Source organism: Haliotis cracherodii, unplaced genomic scaffold (assembly GCF_022045235.1).
Source record: "Haliotis cracherodii isolate W230 unplaced genomic scaffold, xgHalCrac1.p SCAF_8, whole genome shotgun sequence".
Lineage (NCBI taxonomy): Eukaryota > Metazoa > Mollusca > Gastropoda > Lepetellida > Haliotidae > Haliotis > Haliotis cracherodii.
Window position 1 is genome coordinate 874,484 of NW_027266341.1, and position 21,168 is coordinate 895,651.

The 21,168-nt window shown below is 45.3% G+C and overlaps 1 protein-coding gene across 3 annotated transcripts in view; it reads left to right on the top strand.

Moving 5' to 3' along the window:
• The window catches only part of LOC139449617 (solute carrier family 4 member 11-like), a 51,322-nt gene extending 36,688 nt beyond the window's left edge, over window positions 1-14,634 (top strand). For all 3 annotated transcript variants that reach the window (XM_071231091.1, XM_071231090.1, XM_071231092.1), the window contains 8 exons: window positions 578-651; window positions 841-1,105; window positions 1,875-1,981; window positions 6,414-6,585; window positions 10,178-10,351; window positions 11,440-11,632; window positions 11,974-12,143; window positions 12,800-14,634. In XM_071231091.1, the coding sequence (XP_071087192.1) occupies window positions 578-651; window positions 841-1,105; window positions 1,875-1,981; window positions 6,414-6,585; window positions 10,178-10,351; window positions 11,440-11,632; window positions 11,974-12,143; window positions 12,800-12,860 (1,216 nt within the window). In that variant the 3' untranslated portion in view covers window positions 12,861-14,634. The remainder of the gene's footprint in view (window positions 1-577; window positions 652-840; window positions 1,106-1,874; window positions 1,982-6,413; window positions 6,586-10,177; window positions 10,352-11,439; window positions 11,633-11,973; window positions 12,144-12,799) is intronic.
• The last annotated feature ends 6,534 nt before the right edge of the window (window positions 14,635-21,168 follow it).

Genomic DNA, 21,168 nt, shown 5'->3' on the forward strand with positions numbered 1-21,168 from the left:
TCACACAAGAGACCACACACCAGAGACTTCACACCAGACATCACACAAGAGACCACACACTCGAGATTTCACACCAGAATTCACACAAGAGACCACACACTAGATATTTCACACCAGACTTCATACAAGAGACCACACACCAGAGACTTCACACAAGACTTCACACCAGACTTCACACAAGAGACCACACACCAGGGACTTCACACAAGAGACCACACACTAGAGACTTCACACCAGATGCTTTACACCAGATGCTAGGTAAGAAGTGTTCCCCAGGAACCCATGGGGATCCTGGCTAGAAGTGTTCCCCAGGAACCCATGGGGATCCTGGCTAGAAGTGGTCCCCAGGAACCCATGGGGATCCTAGCTAGAAGTGTTCCCCAGAAACCCATGGGGATCCCGGTTAGAAGTGGTCCCCAGGAACCCATGGGGATTCTGGTTAGAAGAAGTCCCCAGAAACCCATGGGGATCCTGGCTAGAACAGGTCCCCAGAAACCCATGGGGATCCTGGTTAGAAGAGGTCCCCAGCAATCTAAAATACTGTCAAGCGATGTTATGCTGAAAGATTTTGTTTCAGGTCCTCCGAGGAAATATTCGCCCTGTTCATCTCTATTGCTTTCGCCGTGGACGCCTTCAAGAACTGTGCTGGCAGTGAGAATTACACCTTGTCCTCAGTCTCTTGTTAATCTGTAGCATGCTCAGCGTTTGTGTATAGCGATGTTTCATTTCTTCTGTAAATACTTTGTAGTGTAATGTTGCCAGCTGTATGCATAAATGTTTTCTCGTATATGCTTGCATTTATATAAAAAGTCAAAACAATATTTTGTTCAAAATTTTCAGATTTTGAGGATTACTACTCTGTCCCTGCATGTTACGCAAGCAGCAGCAACTCAGACAACTCCACGCTTCTCAACATCACCACCGCAGCCACCACCACCGTCACATCAGTAACAACCACCGTCGCAGACAACATGAGCACTACACTGAGTGACCTGGCCCAGCATGCACCAGAGGAAGTGTGCCGGAGGGACATCAGCATGTTGTACCTCGTGCTGCTGTTTGGAACAGTCTGGATTGGTGTGACTCTCTTCAACTTTAAAAATACGTAAGTACAACGCCCCAGATCCTGATGATCTGATGAAATGCCAGGCTGATTTCTTATTAAAGCAGACTAAAGGTAACTACAAGTAAGATTCAGAAGTACTGTTTGCCAGTTACATAGACACAAGTCACTGTATGTTTTATAATCTCAACATTCAAGATAATATTAACATTCAAATAAATGTGACTTAAAATAAATTTCATCACAAAGTCGTGTAAATGGTCAACATAAATCTTTGAGGGTGACCGCAGCTGAACCATCATCTATATATCATTTGTATATCATCTATATATCATCTGTGTATCATCTATATATCATCTGTGTATCATCTGTGTATCATCTATATATCATCTGTGTATCATCTGTGTGTCATCTATATATCATCTGTGTATCATCTATATATCATCTATATATCATCTGTATATCATCTGTGTATCATCTGTGAATCATCTATATATCTTTTATATTTGTATGCACTACGTTCCTCCAATGACTACCACTGTGGAGATTCCGGGTAAGAATAGGTCCCCCGTATACCTCGGCTGGTCATGAGACACAACCACACTGATCGGGTGGTCAGACTCGGTGACCTTCTTATCATCCTAACCCCGCAGTATATCGTTGGTCGCAATATCAATCACTGTATCTTCGATTCCAGACCTGATTCTTTACAGGCCGCTATCATTAAGTTGGAAAATTGCTGAGTGTAGTATTTGAAGCTTTCACATTATTAGTTGTGTGACCCTGAGTTACCTGTGTGTTTTTCTACCAGTCCGTACCTGACGTTGGGGAAGCGGGAGATTCTGGCTGACTACTCCCTTCCCGTCGCTGTCATCATCATGGCCTTCTTCGGCGCCTATGTCTTCCGGGACGTCAACAGTAAGTAGCAGCACAGTATCTCCACGTCACATGGTTTCGAGCCTTACCCTTTTCCGAGCCCCTAAACTATACGTAACAACATGCTTATAAACGTAATCAAGGTAGACGCTTCAAAGCCCACCGAAGACATCCAAGTGTTCGCCACTTGCCACGAAAATATACCTCAAAATCTTTTTAAATATTTTCAAAGGAAAGACATAATTTAAGTGTATTGCGATTGTCATAAGACAAGTAATCAGAAATACTTCTTAGGGGCTGAAAATCACAGTACAAGAGGATACATAAGACAGTGCTTCGTATTGAGGAGGAACACATGAAGGTAGTGCACCTTTCTGGACAGTGCTGCATCCCTAGATGTGCCAGAAACCTATTGATGTGGGTTCGAATCCTGGTTTGCACTGGTTATGATTGTGTTTGTCAACACAATGCCCGTGCTTGTGGCTTTTACTGAAACAGCTGAAACTGAATCAAAGTGGCGTTCAACCCAACTCACTGGCTGGGATGGATTTGCTTCTTGTTACATCAGTTCCTGTAAAACACAGTGTGATGTTAGTGTCTCAAGTATAAGCCAATGGAAAGGTACGGGAATTAGTAGAGTAATACATAGAGCATTGTTGGACAACTGTGTTTAACAAGTAAAGGCTGTTACATGTGAAGGATTGTCTTATTGTCCAATAACAGGGGAGGCTGGTATAGCAGAGAAATTGTTCAGTATTGAAGGAAGAACCTTCAATGAAATAATCTGAAACCTATACACTCCTACATTTGTTTGAGATATTGAATGATGTATGTTGACCTTAGCTGACTCTTCACAGTGCTTAACTTCACAACCTTTCACAAACAGACAGTACTCGAACAGAGAGACAGTACTGACACAGAGAGACAGTACTGGCACAGAGAGACAGTTGAATATAGCCTGTGCCCCGATATCCAGGAGTTCTCCACTTTCCTCCACAGACATGTTAATGGAACAGTTTTTACTTACCTTACCTTGTCATCAGTTGGTGACTTTCAGATGGAGCTACCTCTATATATCCTTTCCCTGCTATCTATCTATCTATCTATCTATCTATCTATCTATCTATCTATCTATCTATCTATCTATAATAAAATAATAAAGTCCACGTTAGTTCATCATCTTCTTTATATCAGTTTAAACTGATATAAAGAAGATGATGGCCTAACGCGGACTTTATTATTTTATTATATATTACATGTACACCGTGTGAACATTTACCTCTTTTTTGTGTGTAGATATATATATATATATATATCTCTTCGGGCCTAGTTGCCACCCTTTTAGTTGCCATGTTTTAAATCCTGCTTCCATCCGTGCTTTTGGGGAACAACTGCTTCAACATCACCCTGACGACCTAGTTTGCTGCCTGTTAGCACTGATGTCGCCAACACCCAACCGTCGCCAGATCGCCGTTCCTACGCTTTGTCGGACAATTTTCCCCCTGGTCTGTAGGTTCTAATTGCCTTCTGGAACGCCTGATGACCTCCCTGATGCCTTTGGCAAGTGCTGTTGCCAGATGTCGCTGGAGTCACCAGCAGTTGCTGGGACATTGCCATCCGTCGCCGTTCATTGACCAGGCTGTACCATTGCCTCGTACTTCTGATCACCAACGCCAGGCCCCTTCACCTGGTCAGTCCATTGCCTCCTTCAACTCTCGCCGTACATTGACCAGGCTGTACCATCACCTCGTACTTCTGATCACCAACGCCAGGCCCCTTCCCCTGGTCAGTCCATTGCCTCCTTCAACTCTCGCCGTACATTGACCAGGCTGTACCATCACCTCGTACTTCTGATCACCGACGCCAGGCCCCTTCCCCTGGTCAGTCCATTGCCTCCTTCAACTCTCGCCGTACATTGACCAGGCTGTACCATCACCTCGTACTTCTGATCACCGACGCCAGGCCCCTTCCCCTGGTCAGCCCATTGCCTCCTTCAACTCTCGCCGTACATTGACCAGGCTGTACCATCACCTCGTACTTCTGATCACCGACGCCAGGCCCCTTCCCCTGGTCAGTCCATTGCCTCCTTCAACTCTCGCCGTACATTGACCAGGCTGTACCATCGCCTCGTACTTCTGATCACTGACGCCAGGTCCCTTCCCCTGGTCAGCCCATTGCCTCCTTCAACTCTCGCCGTACATTGACCAGGCTGTACCATCGCCTCATACTTCTGATCACCAACGCCAGGTCCCTTCCCCTGGTCAGTCCATTGCCTCCTTCAACTCTCGCCGTACATTGACCAGGCTGTACCATCACCTCGTACTTCTGATCACCGACGCCAGGCCCCTTCCCCTGGTCAGTCCATTGCCTCCTTCAACTCTCGCCGTACATTGACCAGGCTGTACCATCACCTCGTACTTCTGATCACCGACGCCAGGCCCCTTCCCCTGGTCAGCCCATTGCCTCCTTCAACTCTCGCCGTACATTGACCAGGCTGTACCATCACCTCGTACTTCTGATCACCGACACCAGGCCCCTTCCCCTGGTCAGTCCATTGCCTCCTTCAACTCTCGCCGTACATTGACCAGGCTGTACCATCGCCTCGTACTTCTGATCACTGACGCCAGGTCCCTTCCCCTGGTCAGCCCATTGCCTCCTTCAACTCTCGCCGTACATTGACCAGGCTGTACCATCGCCTCATACTTCTGATCACCAACGCCAGGTCCCTTCACCTGGTCAGCCCATTGCCTCCTTCAACTCTCACAGTACATTGACCAGGCTGTACCATCGCCTCGTACTTCTGATCACCAACGCCAGGTCCCTTCACCTGGTCAGCCCATTGCCTCCTTCAACTCTCGCTGTACATTGACCAGGCTGTACCATCGCCTCATACTTCTGATCACCAACGCCAGGTCCCTTCACCTGGTCAGCCCATTGCCTCCTTCAACTCTAGCGAACTGGTTCCTCAGTTGCACCCCATTCATCTATGTATCTGTATATATCTATTCATCATCTGTATATCATCTGTTCAATCTCTGGATGCTGCCTTTACTGCCCTCCAACTTCAACCTTCTATTCAGTTGGGTCACGGGTGGCCGAGTCGTCTCAGGCGTTGCCGTTTGCTGTGCAGAGCACACCAGAAAACTATGATTGTGGGTTCGAATCTGGGTTCGGCCAAATTATGTTTCTAGGTTAGTCAGCATTAGATCTGTGCTTGTAGGTTTCACCAAAGTGGTAAACGTCTAAGACCTGCATCACTTAGGCTTTCCTCCCACATTAGGCTGACATGCCATGATATAACTGGAATACTGTTAAAAGCGGCGTTAAACACAACTCACTCAATTCTGTTCAGATACCTCGGTCAGGAAGGAACACTACTCGTTAAACTCTTGCCTCCTGTAGATGAGGACGTTCGTCTGCTTGTCAGATCCTCTAAACCAAGTTCAGCAATTCCTAGGATTAATGCTCAACCACCACTCTCTGTATCCTCTGTTGGCAGTGGCATCCACCACCGCGGCCATGCAAGACTGTTAAGACAAGCACCCATATGAAGCTGCCTTCTCTCTGCTTTGGAGTGGCAGCAATGACAGTATTGCTTTGGCTCCATAACCATTGCTCATCACTCGGCTCTTCTTAAGCAGTCTCCCGTCCCATCTGTCTCAACAGAGGAAATCATATGTTGGAAACTCAAAGCTTTGGTCCACTTATCCTGGCCCAGCAGCTGACCAACCCCCAATGGCATTGACTGTGCCCTGTTACAAGGAACAAGGTTGCTTTCAGCCCTACTGTAGTACTAGCCCCGCTGGGACCTGCTGACAAGGTAGGACCACACCAGTTCCTCAATAACCATTCTGGGTTGCTGGATACTGTTCCGTCGGTACCTGGTAAAGTATTGGTACCGTTTTTCCCCTCTCTCGAGCCAGATGCGTGCCTTTGCACATTGTCTTATGATGTTCTCTAAACCTTCAGACCACCAACCTGTTCCAAGAGGGCTTGACCTACATCTTATCCCCTAGACTGCCATGGATGGCTTTGCTGCCGCCTGGAGGGATTCTTGCCTGACTCTTTCACTGTTTTTCCTCAGTAGTTGAACACATCACTATGTAGTGTCAGGTATGGTCAAACATGGGCATTTCTGAATAAATGCAATGTTTTTATACTTACCTGAGGCTACACCTTTAGACCTATCCGGACTGCATCCACCACCTTGATCTGACTGTTCTGGTACCACTGTGTATACTGCGCCTGCTGTCAAACGGTGAATAATATGAGGGAGTACGGGCAAAGGTGCATAACTCCTGGATATTGGGGCATGGGCTATAGTCTGTTTCAACTGTCTCTCTGTTCCAGTACTGTAGTTTGTAAAAAGGTAGGGAAGCTAAAGCACTATTCATTTATTCAGAATATTGGCAATGATGTAATAGAGGTAGTATTTTTAGAGTTATACACACTAATAACTATTATTTGATTTCAGTGGGCTTCAGTTTTAACTCTGAGAGTGAGCCAGGAATTTTCAAGCTGGTAGAAATGAATGAGCTAACAGTTGGTGCCATCTTTGGTGCCATGGGCCTCGGGTTTTGTCTATCCCTCCTCTTCTTCATGGACCAAAACATTTCTGCTGCCCTTGTCAACGCACCACAGAATAAGTGAGTAAACATACCACCCCTCCATCACAGAACATGTGAGTAAACATACCACTCCATCCATCACAGATCATATCAGTAAACATACCACCCTCTCCTCCATCACAGAACATGTGAGTAAACATACCACTCCATCCATCACAGATCATATCAGTAAACATACCACCCCCTTTTCCATCACAGAACATGTCAGTAAACATACCCCCTCCTCCATCACAGAACATGTCAGTAAACATACCACCCCTTCCTCCGTGACAGAACATGTGAGTAAACATACCACCCCCTCCATCACAGAACATGTCAGTAAACATACCACCCCCTCCATCACAGAATATGTCAGTAAACATACCACCCCCTCCATCACAGAATATGTCAGTAAACATTCCACCCCCTCCATCACATATCATATCAGTAAACATACCCTCTCCTCCATCTCAGAACATATCAATAAACATTCCACCCCCTCTATCACAGAACATGTCAGTAAACATACCCCCTCCTCCATCACAGAATATGTCAGTAAACATACCCTCTCCTCCATCACACATGCCAGTAAACATACCACCCCCTCCATCACAGAACATGTCAGTAAACATTCCACCCCCTCCATCACAGAACATATCAGTAAACATACCACCCCCTCCTCCATCACACATGCCAGTAAACATACCACCCCCTCCATCACAGAACATGTCAGTAAACATACCCCCTCCTCCATCACAGAATATGTCAGTAAACATTCCACCCCCTCCATCACAGAACATATCAGTAAACATACCACCCCCTCCTCCATCACACATGCCAGTAAACATACCACCCCCTCCATCACAGAACATGTCAGTAAACATACCACCCCCTCCATCACAGAACATGTCAGTAAACATACCCTCTCCTCCATCACACATGCCAGTAAACATACCACCCCCTCCATCACAGAACATGTCAGTAAACATTCCACCCCCTCCATCACAGATCATATCAGTAAACATTCCACCCCCTCCATCACAGAACATGTCAGTAAACATTCCACCCCCTCCATCACAGATCATATCAGTAAACATACCACCCCCTCCATCACAGAACATGTCAGTAAACATTCCACCCCCTCCATCACAGATCATATCAGTAAACATACCCTCTCCTCCATCTCAGAACATATCAATAAACATTCCACCCCCTCTATCACAGAACATGTCAGTAAACATACCCCCTCCTCCATCACAGAACATGTCAGTAAACATACCACCCCTTCCTCCGTGACAGAACATGTGAGTAAACATACCACCCCCTCCATCACAGAACATGTGAGTAAACATACCACCCCCTCCATCACAGAACATGTCAGTAAACATACCACCCCCTCCATCACAGAATATGTCAGTAAACATACCACCCCTTCCTCCGTGACAGAACATGTGAGTAAACATACCACCCCCTCCATCACAGAACATGTGAGTAAACATACCACCCCCTCCATCACAGAACATGTGAGTAAACATACCACCCCCTCCATCACAGAATATGTCAGTAAACATACCACCCTCTCCTCCATCACACATGCCAGTAAACATACCACCCCCTCCATCACAGAACATGTCAGTAAACATTCCACCCCCTCCATCACAGATCATATCAGTAAACATACCCTCTCCTCAATCTCAGAACATATCAATAAACATTCCACCCCCTCTATCACAGAACATGTCAGTAAACATACCACCCCCTCCATCACAGAACATGTCAGTAAACATACCACCCCCTCCATCACAGATCATATCAGTAAACATACCACCCCCTCCATCACAGATCATATCAGTAAACATACCCTCTCCTCCATCTCAGAACATATCAATAAACATTCCACCCACTCTATCACAGAACATGTGAGTAAACATACCACCCCCTCCATCACAGATCATATCAGTAAACATACCACCCCCTCCATCACAGATCATATCAGTAAACATACCACCCTCTCCTCCATCACAGAACATGTGAGTAAACATACCACCCCCTCCATCACAGATCATATCAGTAAACATACCACCCCCTCCATCACAGATCATATCAGTAAACATACCACCCCTCCTCCATCACAGAACATGTCAGTAAACATACCACCCCCTCCTCCATCAAAGAACATGTCAGTTAACATACCACCCCCTCCTCCACCACACATGTCAGTAAACATACCACCCCCTCCATCACAGAACATGTCAGTAAACATACCACCCCTCCTCCATCACAGAATATGTCAGTAAACATACCACCCTCGCCTCCATCAAAGAACATGTCAGTAAACATACCACCCCCTCCATCACAGAACATGTCAGTAAACATACCACCCCTCCTCCATCACAGAATATGTCAGTAAACATACCACCCTCGCCTCCATCAAAGAACATGTCAGTAAACATACCACCCCTCCTCCATCACAGAATATGTCAGTAAACATACCACCCCTCCTCCATCACAGAATATGTCAGTAAACATACCACCCCCTCCTCCATCACACATGCCAGTAAACATACCACCCCCTCCATCGCAGAACATGTCAGTAAACATACCACCCCCTTTTTCCATCAAAGAACATGTCAGTAAACATACCATCCCCTCCATCACAGAACATATCAGTAAACATACCACCCCCTCCATCACAGAACATATCAGTAAACATACCACCCCCTCCTCCATCACAGAACATGTCAGTTAACATACCACCCCCTCCTCCACCACACATCAGTAAACATACCACCCCCTCCATCATAGAACATGTCAGTAAACATACCAACCCCTCCTCCATCAAAGAACATGTCAGTAAACATACCACCCCTTCCTCCATCACACATGTCAGTAAACATACCACCCCCTCCATCACAGAACATGTGAGTTAACATACCACCCCCTCCATCACAGAACATGTCAGTAAACATACCAACCCCTCCTCCATCACAGAACATATCAGTAAACATACCACCCCCTCCTCCATCACACATGTCAGTAAACATACCACCCCCTCCATCACAGAACATGTGAGTTAACATACCACCCCCTCCATCACAGAACATGTCAGTAAACATACCAACCCCTCCTCCATCACAGAACATGTCAGTAAACATACCACCCCCTCCATCAAAGAACATGTCAGTAAACATACCACCCCCTCCTCCATCACAGAACATGTCGGTTAACATACCACCCCTCCTCCATCACACGTCAGTAAACATATCACCCCCTCCATCACAGAACATATCATTAAACATACCACCCCCTCCATCACAGAACATGTCAGTAAACATACCAACCCCTTCTCCAGCAAAGAACATGTCAGTAAACATACCACCCCCTCCTCCATCACACATGTCAGTAAACATACCACCCCCTCCATCACAGAACATGTGAGTTAACATACCACCCCCTCCATCACAGAACATGTCAGTAAACATACCAACCCCTCCTCCATCAAAGAACATGTCAGTTAACATACCACCCCCTCCTGAACATGTTAGCAGTGAAGTTGGAGAAGAATAACTATATAATTCTGTGTGTATCTTGTATGGCAGTCATACTATATAGCTTCACCTACTGTTCACAGGATGAAGAAAGGGACGGCCTATCACTGGGACCTGCTGGTGATTGCTGCTGTGAATGCGGCCCTGTCGCTGGTGTGTTTCCCGTGGGTGCACGCTGCCCTGCCCCACAGCCCCCTGCACGTGCTGGCCCTGGCCGATGTGGAGGAGAGGGTGGAACAGGGGCACATCTCACGGATGTAAGTCTCTCATGTCTCCATCACTGTATGTTTCAGTGTGTCAGGGTATCCTTCTATTGAGGTTAAACCTTGGTGTGATGTGATGTTTTAGTGTGTCAGGGTATCCTTCTATTGAGGTTAAACCTTGGTGTGATGTGATGTTTCAGTGTGTCAGGGTATCCTTCTATTGAGGTTAAACCTTGGTGTGATGTGATGTTTCAGTGTGTCAGGGTATCCTTCTATTGAGGTTAAACCTTGCTGTGATGTGATGTTTCAGTGTGTCAGGGTATCCTTCTATTGAGGTTAAACCTTGCTGTGATGTGATGTTTCAGTGTGTCAGGGTATCCTTCTATTGAGATTAAACCTTGCTGTGATGTGATGTTTCAGTGTGTCAGGGTATCCTTCTATTGAGATTAAACCTTGCTGTGATGTGATGTTTCAGTGTTGTCAGGGTATCCTTCTATTGAGGTTAAACCTTGCTGTGATGTGATGTTTCAGTGTGTCAGGGTATCCTTCTATTGAGGTTAAACCTTGGTGTGATGTGATGTTTCAGTGTTGTAAGGGTATTCTTCTATTGAGGTTAAACCTTGCTGTGATGTGATGTTTCAGTGTTGTCAGGGTATCTTTCTATTGAGGTTAAACCTTGCTGTGATGTGATGTTTCAGTGTTGTCAGGGTATCCTTCTATTGAGGTTAAACCTTGCTGTGATGTGATGTTTCAGTGTGTCAGGGTATCCTTCTATTGAGGTTAAACCTTGCTGTGATGTGATGTTTCAGTGTGTCAGGGTATCCTTCTATTGAGGTTAAACCTTGGTGTGATGTGATGTTTCAGTGTTGTCAGGGTATCTTTCTATTGAGGTTAAACCTTGCTGTGATGTGATGTTTCAGTGTTGTCAGGGTATCCTTCTATTGAGGTTAAACCTTGCTGTGATGTGATGTTTCAGTGTGTCAGGGTATCCTTCTATTGAGGTTAAACCTTGCTGTGATGTGATGTTTCAGTGTGTCAGGGTATCCTTCTATTGAGGTTAAACCTTGGTGTGATGTGATGTTTCAGTGTTGTAAGGGTATTCTTCTATTGAGGTTAAATCTTGCTGTGATGTGATGTTTCAGTATTGTGAGGGTACGAGAAACTCGACTGACAGCAATCTTCTCCCACATCCTGATCGGCCTGAGCCTGCTGTTCATGCCAGTGTTGGCGTACATCCCGACCCCTGTCCTCTACGGCCTCTTCCTGTACGTGGCCGTCACCGCGCTCTATGGCAACCAGATGTTCGAGAGAATCCTGCTCTTCTTTACTGAACAGGTTAGTCCAAATTTAAACAGACTAGTAGTGTCCCAGATGTAGATTGAAGGAATGTCAGATAGAACTTTACATGACTCTGTTTGGCAGATAGTCCTTGACTCAGACTGTCAAATTAGTGAATTATTTCCTTCTTCTCAGGCTGCAGCTTCTCTGATTTCTTATCATTTATTAAATATTTTAAGATTTGGACATGGTTTTGGCACAACACAGAAATAAGTTACCTCCTCCTAAATATAGTGACAGAAAGAAACTAGTTGAGAACAAGTACATCCTTCTCATTCCTTCCTATATTGAACTGACAACACAGTATGATGCACGTCTGACTGCCATGTTCTTCACAGGCTGCCTACCCCCCGTACCACTACATCCGGCGGGTGCCACAACGCAAGATGCACATCTTCACCCTGACTCAGTTGTTCCAGCTGGCTGTCCTGTGTGGTTTCGGCTTCTCCACCTGGCCCTACCTGAAAATGTTCTTCCCGGTCCTTATCTTCTTCCTTATACCTATCAGGTAATATGAGGTTATACTCACTACCTCAATATGTCCTTATACCCATCAGCTAATACACGGTTATACTCCCTACCTCAATATGTCCTTATACCCATCAGGTGATATGAGGTTATACTTGCTACCTCAATATGTCCTTATACCCATAAGGTAACACCCAGCTATACTCCCTACCTCAATATGTCCTTATACCCATCAGGTAATATGAGGTTATACTCGCTACCTCAATATGTCCTTATACCCATAAGGTAACACCCAGCTATACTCCCTACCTCAATATATCCTTATACCCACCAGGTAATACTTAGCTATACTCCCTACATCAATATGTCCTTATACCCACCAGGTAATACCCAGCTATACTCCCTACCTCAATATGTCCTTAAACCAATCAGGATATACCCAGCTATACTCCCTACCTCAATATATCCTTATACCCACCAGGTAATACTTAGCTATACTCCCTACATCAATATGTCCTTATACCCAGCAAACATGCCTCACAAAACTTTTTTCCAAGTGTATTATATTCAAAGGAAGAGAATTTATAATGTTAACTTCTTAATTTATGATTGACATCCATGAATTCTCTTCCTCATGTGTATCACTTCTAAATGCCTTTCAAAGACTTATTATATTCTATATGTTTCTCTTTTCAGACACAAAATCATCCCCAAATTGATTGATAGCAAGTACTTGAATGCTATGGACAGCCACTAGTGATGTGACATGGTTGTACAGAGACTGGTGTGACATGGTTGTACAGAGACAGGTGTGACATGGTTGTACAGAGACAGGTGTGACATGGTTGTACAGAGACAGGTGTGACATGGTTGGAGATGCAGGTGTTGTGTTGACTGAGGGGAGTTTGGGGGAACTCCACAGTGACTGGTGTTGATTCAAAATGACTTCGTTGAATCTCCTGTCAACAGACAACCCTCTGCTACATAGGCTTCAATGATTGACGCTGACAACAGTGGACACCTTTGTATAAAGGAAAACTATTAATGTGATTTAACCGACAACACAGCCAGACATAAACAGCTACTTTTTTACTGGTACATAATAACAAGGAGAAGGCTGACACAAGATTTGTGATAGTTCAGCTTCAGGATTGTGCGTTCTCTATGTTTGTAGGCAACATCAAGGATGACTTCAATTCAGTCTGTGATTTCTGTTCCTGTGTTTCACAGTCGACACACTGAATGTTATGTTTTCTATGTAGTTGATGTATATACATTTTTATATTTTTGAAAGCTGAGCAATGGTTTAACAAGCATGTTGTTTGGCTGCAGTTGTGTTGAGTGCTAGCTCAGCTGTGTAGTGCTCAGGTTTAATGCTTAAGGCAGTGCTGGCGCTTGTATTGCATATCTATGTATCTCTAATTTTACTTAATCAATGTTTTGATTTCAATTCAATATCACTGAATTTATCAATTGCATAATATTGTTTTTTATCAGAATTTTTACCAGCTCAGCTGTGTCATTTTACCTTTGGTTGATTCTGTACTGTTTTAATCACTTTGATGTTCTGCTTGTTGTCAGTGAGGGCTCTACATTGATGTTGCACTCACAGAATATGTCACATTGATATGATAAGTATCATTTTTTATAACTAAAAAATGTTAAATCAAAGTTTTGACATTTTTTTTATTATCATGTTATATAATCAGATATGGTGTATGAAAGAAAGTGTATGTGGAATCGCCTTCCGTTAGTACTTGTGAAGAGACAAGTGTACATGCTGTTTGTACTATACGGTCTACAGGGTTGTATACAGAGATAATGTTAGATTGGTTTCAATTAGTTTTACAACAGTGTGTGTTTTAGGGGGGAAATGATCTGATTGTGTGTATACATGTGTTTTATTGTGTGTACGAGTGGTCTGATGCATGAGGTGGAAGTGGTGTACAACCAGAACAATACTCAGCTCCAGGGGGCGCTGCATGCATCCTTCGCCAGGGTTTTATACCAGCTGGCCAACAAGACACATGCACAATGCAGTCTTGGCGCTACAACAAGATCACCATCTTAGGCTACAATAGCCATCCACTTGCCGAAAGCGTTGCAGGTTAAGATCAGCTCCTGTATATGAGCTAAGATCTCAATCTTAGATTCAAGTCATCTTACAATCACACTTAGATCGGTTTGTACAAGTGGAATAAGACTTGGGTATGGCGGTTGTAAAGTTGATTGTTAGCGCCTAAGATCAACTGTAACTGAGGTTGCTCTGTGCAGCTGGACCCATCATTGAGCCTAACTAAATCACTTCACAAAGAAGATTTGCTGGACATAGGTGATAAACATCTATTATATACAATAACTTTTCACTCCTGTTGCCCGTATCTTGTCTTGTATTATTTGCCCTGTTTACTGACTCACCATCCTGATTTTGATCCTTCTTCTCGTTGCCTGGCATGATGTGGAACCCTGTTGAGGTATTATTGGTTGCAGTGGGGGTGAGAGTGTAGTGTATGTTTGAAAACTGTATGTTATATGAGACAGTCACAGAGACAATAAAAGACATAAAATTCACACAATCTTTGTGATGTCTGCTGCATTATAACAGTGGCCATCATCATCGTCATCTCCTACACCTTCACATCTCCTCCCAATCTCCCGTAATACAGTGTGTACAATATAACCTAAACAAGGACATTTATTCATAAAACCTAGTTCCATGAGACTGTAGCTTACATAACTGAATGATATGAAGTTCCCTCGATGTACCCTGGCATACATACATACCCTGATTCCTCGCAATAACCTCACTGTCCAATAGCGTACCTCACAGTCCCATAATGTTCCCTCTCTGTCCAAAAATATTCCCTCACTGTCCTATAGTGTTTCCTCACTATCCCATAGCATTTCCTCACTGACCCATATCGTTACCTCACTGTCCCATGGCATTCCCTCACTGTCCCATAACGTTACCTCACTATACATCCTGGTTCCCTCACTGTCCCATAGTGTTCCCTCATTATACTTCCTGTTTCCCTCGCTGTCCCATAGTGTTCCCTCACTGCCACAGTGTTTCCTCACTGTCCCAATTCATTTGCTCACTGTCTCATAGCAACTCTCATTATACTTCCTGGTTCTCCCAGTGTCCAATAGCGTTCCCTCACTGTCCCACAATGTTCCCTCACTGTCCCACAATGTTCCCTCACTATTCCATAGCATTCCCTCATTTATGTTTCTAGGTTTGTCAGCACCACACCCATGCTTCTGGGTTTCACCAAAGTGGTAAATGTCTGACACCGGCATCATTTTGGGCTTTCCTCCCACAAGCTGACATGCCGTGATATAACTGGAATACTGTCAAAAGCTGTCAACAACTCAATCGCTCCCTCCCTAACTGTCCCATGGCGTTCCCTCAATGTCCCAAAGCATTACCTTAGCATTCCCTCACTGTCCCATGGCGTTCCCTCACTGTCCCATACTATTCCCTCACTGTCCCATACTATTCCATCACTGTCCCGTAGCATTCCCTCACTGTCCCATACTATTCCATCACTGTCCCATAGCATTCCCTCACCGTCCCATACTATTCCCTCACTGTCCCATAGCATTCCCTCACTGTCCCATAATATTCTCTCACTGTACCAGGGGGCACGTCTGAGGCGCCGCGATTCACTGTGCAGAGTTGCGTCCCTTGGGCATTGGTTCGAATCCCGGTTCGCCCCGATTATATTTCTAGGTTTGTCAGCACCATATCCGTGCTCGTGGGTTTCACCGAAGTGGTAAACATCTGAGACCTGCATCACTTCGGGCTTTCCTCCCACATTAAGCTGACACGCCGCGATATAACAGGAACACTGTTAAAAGAGGCGTTAAACCCAACTCACACACTTACTCTCACTGTACCATAGCGTTCCCTAACTGTTCCATACTATACCCTCTCTGTCCCATGGCGTTTCCTCACTGTCCCATAGCGTTCACTCACTGTCCCATTATATTCTCTCACTGTCCCATACAATTCCCTCACTGTCCAATACTATTCCCTCACTGTCCCATACAATTCCCTCACTGTCCCAAAATGTTCCCTCACTGTCCCATAGCGTTCCCTCACCGTCCCATGGCGTTCCATCACTGTCCCATAATGTTCCCTCACTGTCCCATACTATTCCCTCACTGTACCATAGCGTTCCCTCACTGTCCCATAGCATTCCCTCACTGTCCCATAGCGTTCCTTCACTGTCCCATGGCGTTCCCTCACTGTCCCATACTAATCTCTCACTGTCCCATTGCGTTCCATCACTGTCCCATAGCATTCCCTCACTGTCCCATAGCGTTCCCTCACTGTCCCATAGTGTTCCCTTACTGTACCATAGCGTTCACTCACTGTCCCATAGTATTCCTTCACTGTCCCATATTCCCTCACTGCCCCATGGCATTCCATCACTGTCCCATATTCCCTCACTGCCCCATGGCATTCCATCACTGTCCCCTACTATTCCCTCACTGTCCGATATTCCCTCACTGTCCCATACTATTCCCTCACTGTCCCATGGCGTTCCATCACTGTCCCATACTATTCCCTCACTGTCCAATACTATTCCCTCACTGTCCCATATTCCCTCACTGTCCCATACTATTCCCTCACTGTCCCATACTATTCCTTCCCTGTCCCATATTCCCTCACTGTCCCATAGCATTCCCTCACTGTCCCATACTATTCCCTCACTGTCCCATAATAATCCCCCACTATCCCATATTCCCCCACTTTCCGATAATATTCCCTCACTGTCCCATGACGTTCCCTCACTGTCCCATAATATTCCCTCACTTTCCCATGACGTTCCCTCACTGTCTCATACTATTCCCTCACTCTACCATAGCGTTCCCTCACTCTCCCATACTATTCCCTCACTGTACCTTAGCGTTCCCTCACTGTCCCATAATGTTCCCTCACTGTCCCATACTATTCCCTCACTGTACCATAGCGTTCCCCTCACTGTCCCATACTATTCCCTAACTGTACCATAGTGTTCCATCACTGTCCCATAATGTTCCCTCACTGTACCATAGCGTTCCCCTCACTGTCCCATACTATTCCCTCACTGTACCATAGCGTTCCCCTCACTGTCCCATACTATTCCCTCACTGTACCATAGTGTTCCATCACTGTCCCATAATGTTCCCTCACTGTCCCATAGCGTTCCATCACTGTCCCATAGCGTTCCATCACTGTCCCATAATGTTCCCTCACTGTCCCATAATGTTCCCTCACTGTCCCATAATATTCCCTCACTGTCCCATGGCGTTCCCTCACTGTCACATACTATTCCCTCAATGTACCATAGCGTTTCCTCACTGTCCCATAATGTTCCCTCACTGTCCCATAGCATTCCCTCACTGTCCCATAGTGTTCCCTCACTGTCCCATAATGTTCCCTCACTGTCCCATGGCGTTCCCTCACTGTCCCATACTATTCCCTCACTGTACCATAGCGTTCCCCTCACTGTCCCATACTATTCCCTCACTGTACCATAGCGTTCCATCACTGTCCCATAGCGTTCCCCTCACTGTCCCATACTATTCCATCACTGTCCCATAGCGTCCCCTCACTGTCCCATAGCGTTCCCTCACTGTACCATAGCGTTCTATCACTGTCCCATAACGTTCCCTCACTGTCCCATAACGTTCCCTCACTGTCCCACAGTGTTCCCCCACTGTCCCATATTCCCCCACTGTCCGATAATGTTCCCTCACTGTCCCATGACGTTCCCTCTCTGTTTGATAATATTCCCTCACTGTCGAATGACGTTCCCTCACTGTCCCATACTATTCCCTCACTACCATAGCGTTCCCTCACTCTCCCATAATGTTCCCTCACTGTCCCATACTATTCCCTCACTGTACCATAGCGTTCCCTCAATGTCCCATAATGTTCCCTCACTGTCCCATAATGCTCCCTCACTGTCCCATGGCGTTCCCTCACTGTCACATACTATTCCCTCACTGTCCCATAGCGTTCCCTCACTGTCCCATACTATTCCCTCACTGTCCCATAGTGTTCCCTCACTGTCCCATAGTGTTCCCTCACTGTCACATACTATTCCCTCACTGTCACATACTATTCCCTCACTGTCCCATAGCGTTCCCTCACTGTCCCATACTATTCCCTCACTGTCCCATAGTGTTCCCTCACTGTCCCACAGTGTTCCCTCACTGTCCCATAACGTTCCATCACTGTCCCATACTATTCCCTAATTGTCCCGTAGCGTCCCCTAACTATCCCATAGTGTTCCCTCACTGTCCGATATTCCCTCACTGTCCCATACTATTCCCTCACTGTACCATAGCGTTCCCTCACTGTCCCATAGTGTTCCCTCACTGTCCCATATTCCCTCACTGTCCCATATTATTCCCTCCCTGGCCCATATCCCCTCACTGTCCCATAGCGTTCCCTCACTGTCCCATTCTATTCCTTCACTGTCCCATACTATTCCCTAACTGTCCCATACTATTCCCTCACTGTACCATAGCGTTCCCTCACTGTCACATACTATTCCCTCCCTGTCCCATGGCGTTCCATCACTGACCCATACTATTCCCTCACTGACCCATACTATTCCCTCACTGTCCCATGGCGTTCCATCACTCCCATACTATTCCCTCACTGTCCCATACTATTCCCTCACTGTCCCATACTATTCCCTCACTGTCCCATACTATTCCCTCACTGTCCCATGGCGTTCCATCACTGTCCCATGCTATTTCCTCACTGTCCCATATTCCCTCACTGTCCCATACTATTCCCTCACTGTCCCATCACTGTCCCATACTATTCCCTCACTGCCCCATGGCATTCCGTCACTGTCCCCTACTATTCCCTCACTTTCCGATATTCCCTCACTGTACCATAGCGTTCCCTCACTGTCCCATACTATTCCCTCACTGTCCCAAACTATTCCCTCACTGTCCCATACTATTCCCTCCCTGACCCATGGCGTTCCCTCACTGTCCCATACTATTCCCTCACTGTCCCATTACTTTTCCCTCACTGTCCCATAGTGTTCCCTCACTGTCCCATAGTGTTCCCTCACTGTCCCATACTATTCCCTCCCTGACCCATGGCGTTCCATCACTGTCCCATTACTATTCCCTCACTGTCCCATAGTGTTCCCTCACTGTCCCATAGCGTTCCCTCACTGTCCCATACTATTCCCTCACTGTCCCTTACTATTCCCTCACTGTCCCGCTGTAATTTCTTCAATATCTAGTCACCGAAACGAACGTAAAATGTTTTCTTGCACGAAGTGGCTGCAGGGTCAAATGTCTCCCTCATAAATGAGGCCTGTTGTGTCACACAAATGCTGGAATTCAAGGCGTATTTTATAACATACTTGATATATTTCATAGACTCTACACATATAACCATACGTTAAGCCAAAAGATATTTAGACACACGTTGAACAAATAGATAATTCATTTATTTCCCATTCAAATATTCATAGTCTACACGTAAAGGTCTGGGTTAGGATAGGTCTTTAATAACCCATTCTTGTCGTAAGAGGCAACTCACGGGATATGGTGGTCAGGACAGCTGACTTGGTTGATGCATGTCATCGTATCCCATTTGCGTAGATTGATGCTCATGATGTCAATCACTGGATTGTCTGGACCAGACTCGATTATTTACAGACCGCCGTCATATAGCTGGAATATTGCTGAGTGCGACGTTAAACAACAAACAAAGCCATAAGTCCCATAGATCAACACTCTCGCCCCTAAAGAATGTATATAGAATATATATTGAACAACCGATGACATATGTTTCCCTTCACACAAGTCACCTGAGAACTAGGTCAGACCATATGGCTCGGGACTCGCTTGACAGTGTCGCTGTACCCTGACGGCGTGGATGGTTGTCGATAATATCTGGCCGAGAGGGGACATCGCGCTCTTTATCGCCTTCAATTACGGCCACGAGAAAGCGATAGCATGAAACAAGAAAGTGATAACACGTAATATATACATAAAACAATAGCAACGACTTGTTAAACCACACATTATCATGAGGAGCGGTCGGGTGGCCTAATGGTTAAAGCGTTCGCTCGTCACGCCAAAGACCCGTTTTCGATTCCCGACATGGGTACAATGTGTGAAGCCCGTGTCTCGTGTTCCCCGCCGTGATGGAATATTGCTAAAAGCGGCGTAAAACCTCACTCACCCACTATTATCATTAAATTCTACCTATGGAAGAAATGTTGAAATGTTCTCGCTATGCGCTGAAACATAACTGTACACGTGGATTGCTGCGAAAACTAACGAACGTTAACTGAATGGCCCTAGGTTGGGGTTTTGTAGGACAATCACGCCGTGGGCGCGTGGTGGGTCAAAGGAAAGAGTCTAAATAAATCAGGTTAAAATCTAAATATATACTACTCAAACGAAGTAAAATAACACCCGAGCACGTTTCCACATAGGATTGAAAGAAGAATAAGAAATGCATAGTGTGAGATAGGATAAGTATATGAAAATACAGTTTATATTAATAAAAATAATCTTATGAAAACAAACCCAATCTAGATTAATGTAAATGCAAGTTAAGACAGCTCTATCCACGTGAAATCAATATAAGGAAAATTGTTTCAATTTTTTAGGAGAGAAATGTATTAAATTATGTAATAAAAGATTTCACAGACTATATGTTAGTGTACTGTGAGAACTATAAGAATGGATCACTGAATACCAGAAAAGACGGCATTATGTTGGATACATCGCTTTCTCGTCTCGCTTTATCGCGTGCCGTGGTTGAAGTCGATAAAGCGATGTCCCGCTCGGCCATCATATCCAGACGCAAACTTGCTATTTCTTAATCTCAGAATATACACGCCGGTTCAACCGACACAACGAAGAGACATCTTGGGGAGATATTCTGAAAAGGAAATTATACTCAAAACAACAACGATACAAACACGCCAAAGGATCTTCCAGAATATATTGAACCGCAAAAGAAACATTGCATGAAAACTTGCCATTTAAATATCTGCGTAATTGTTGTCAAAGTTTCTAAAATTTAA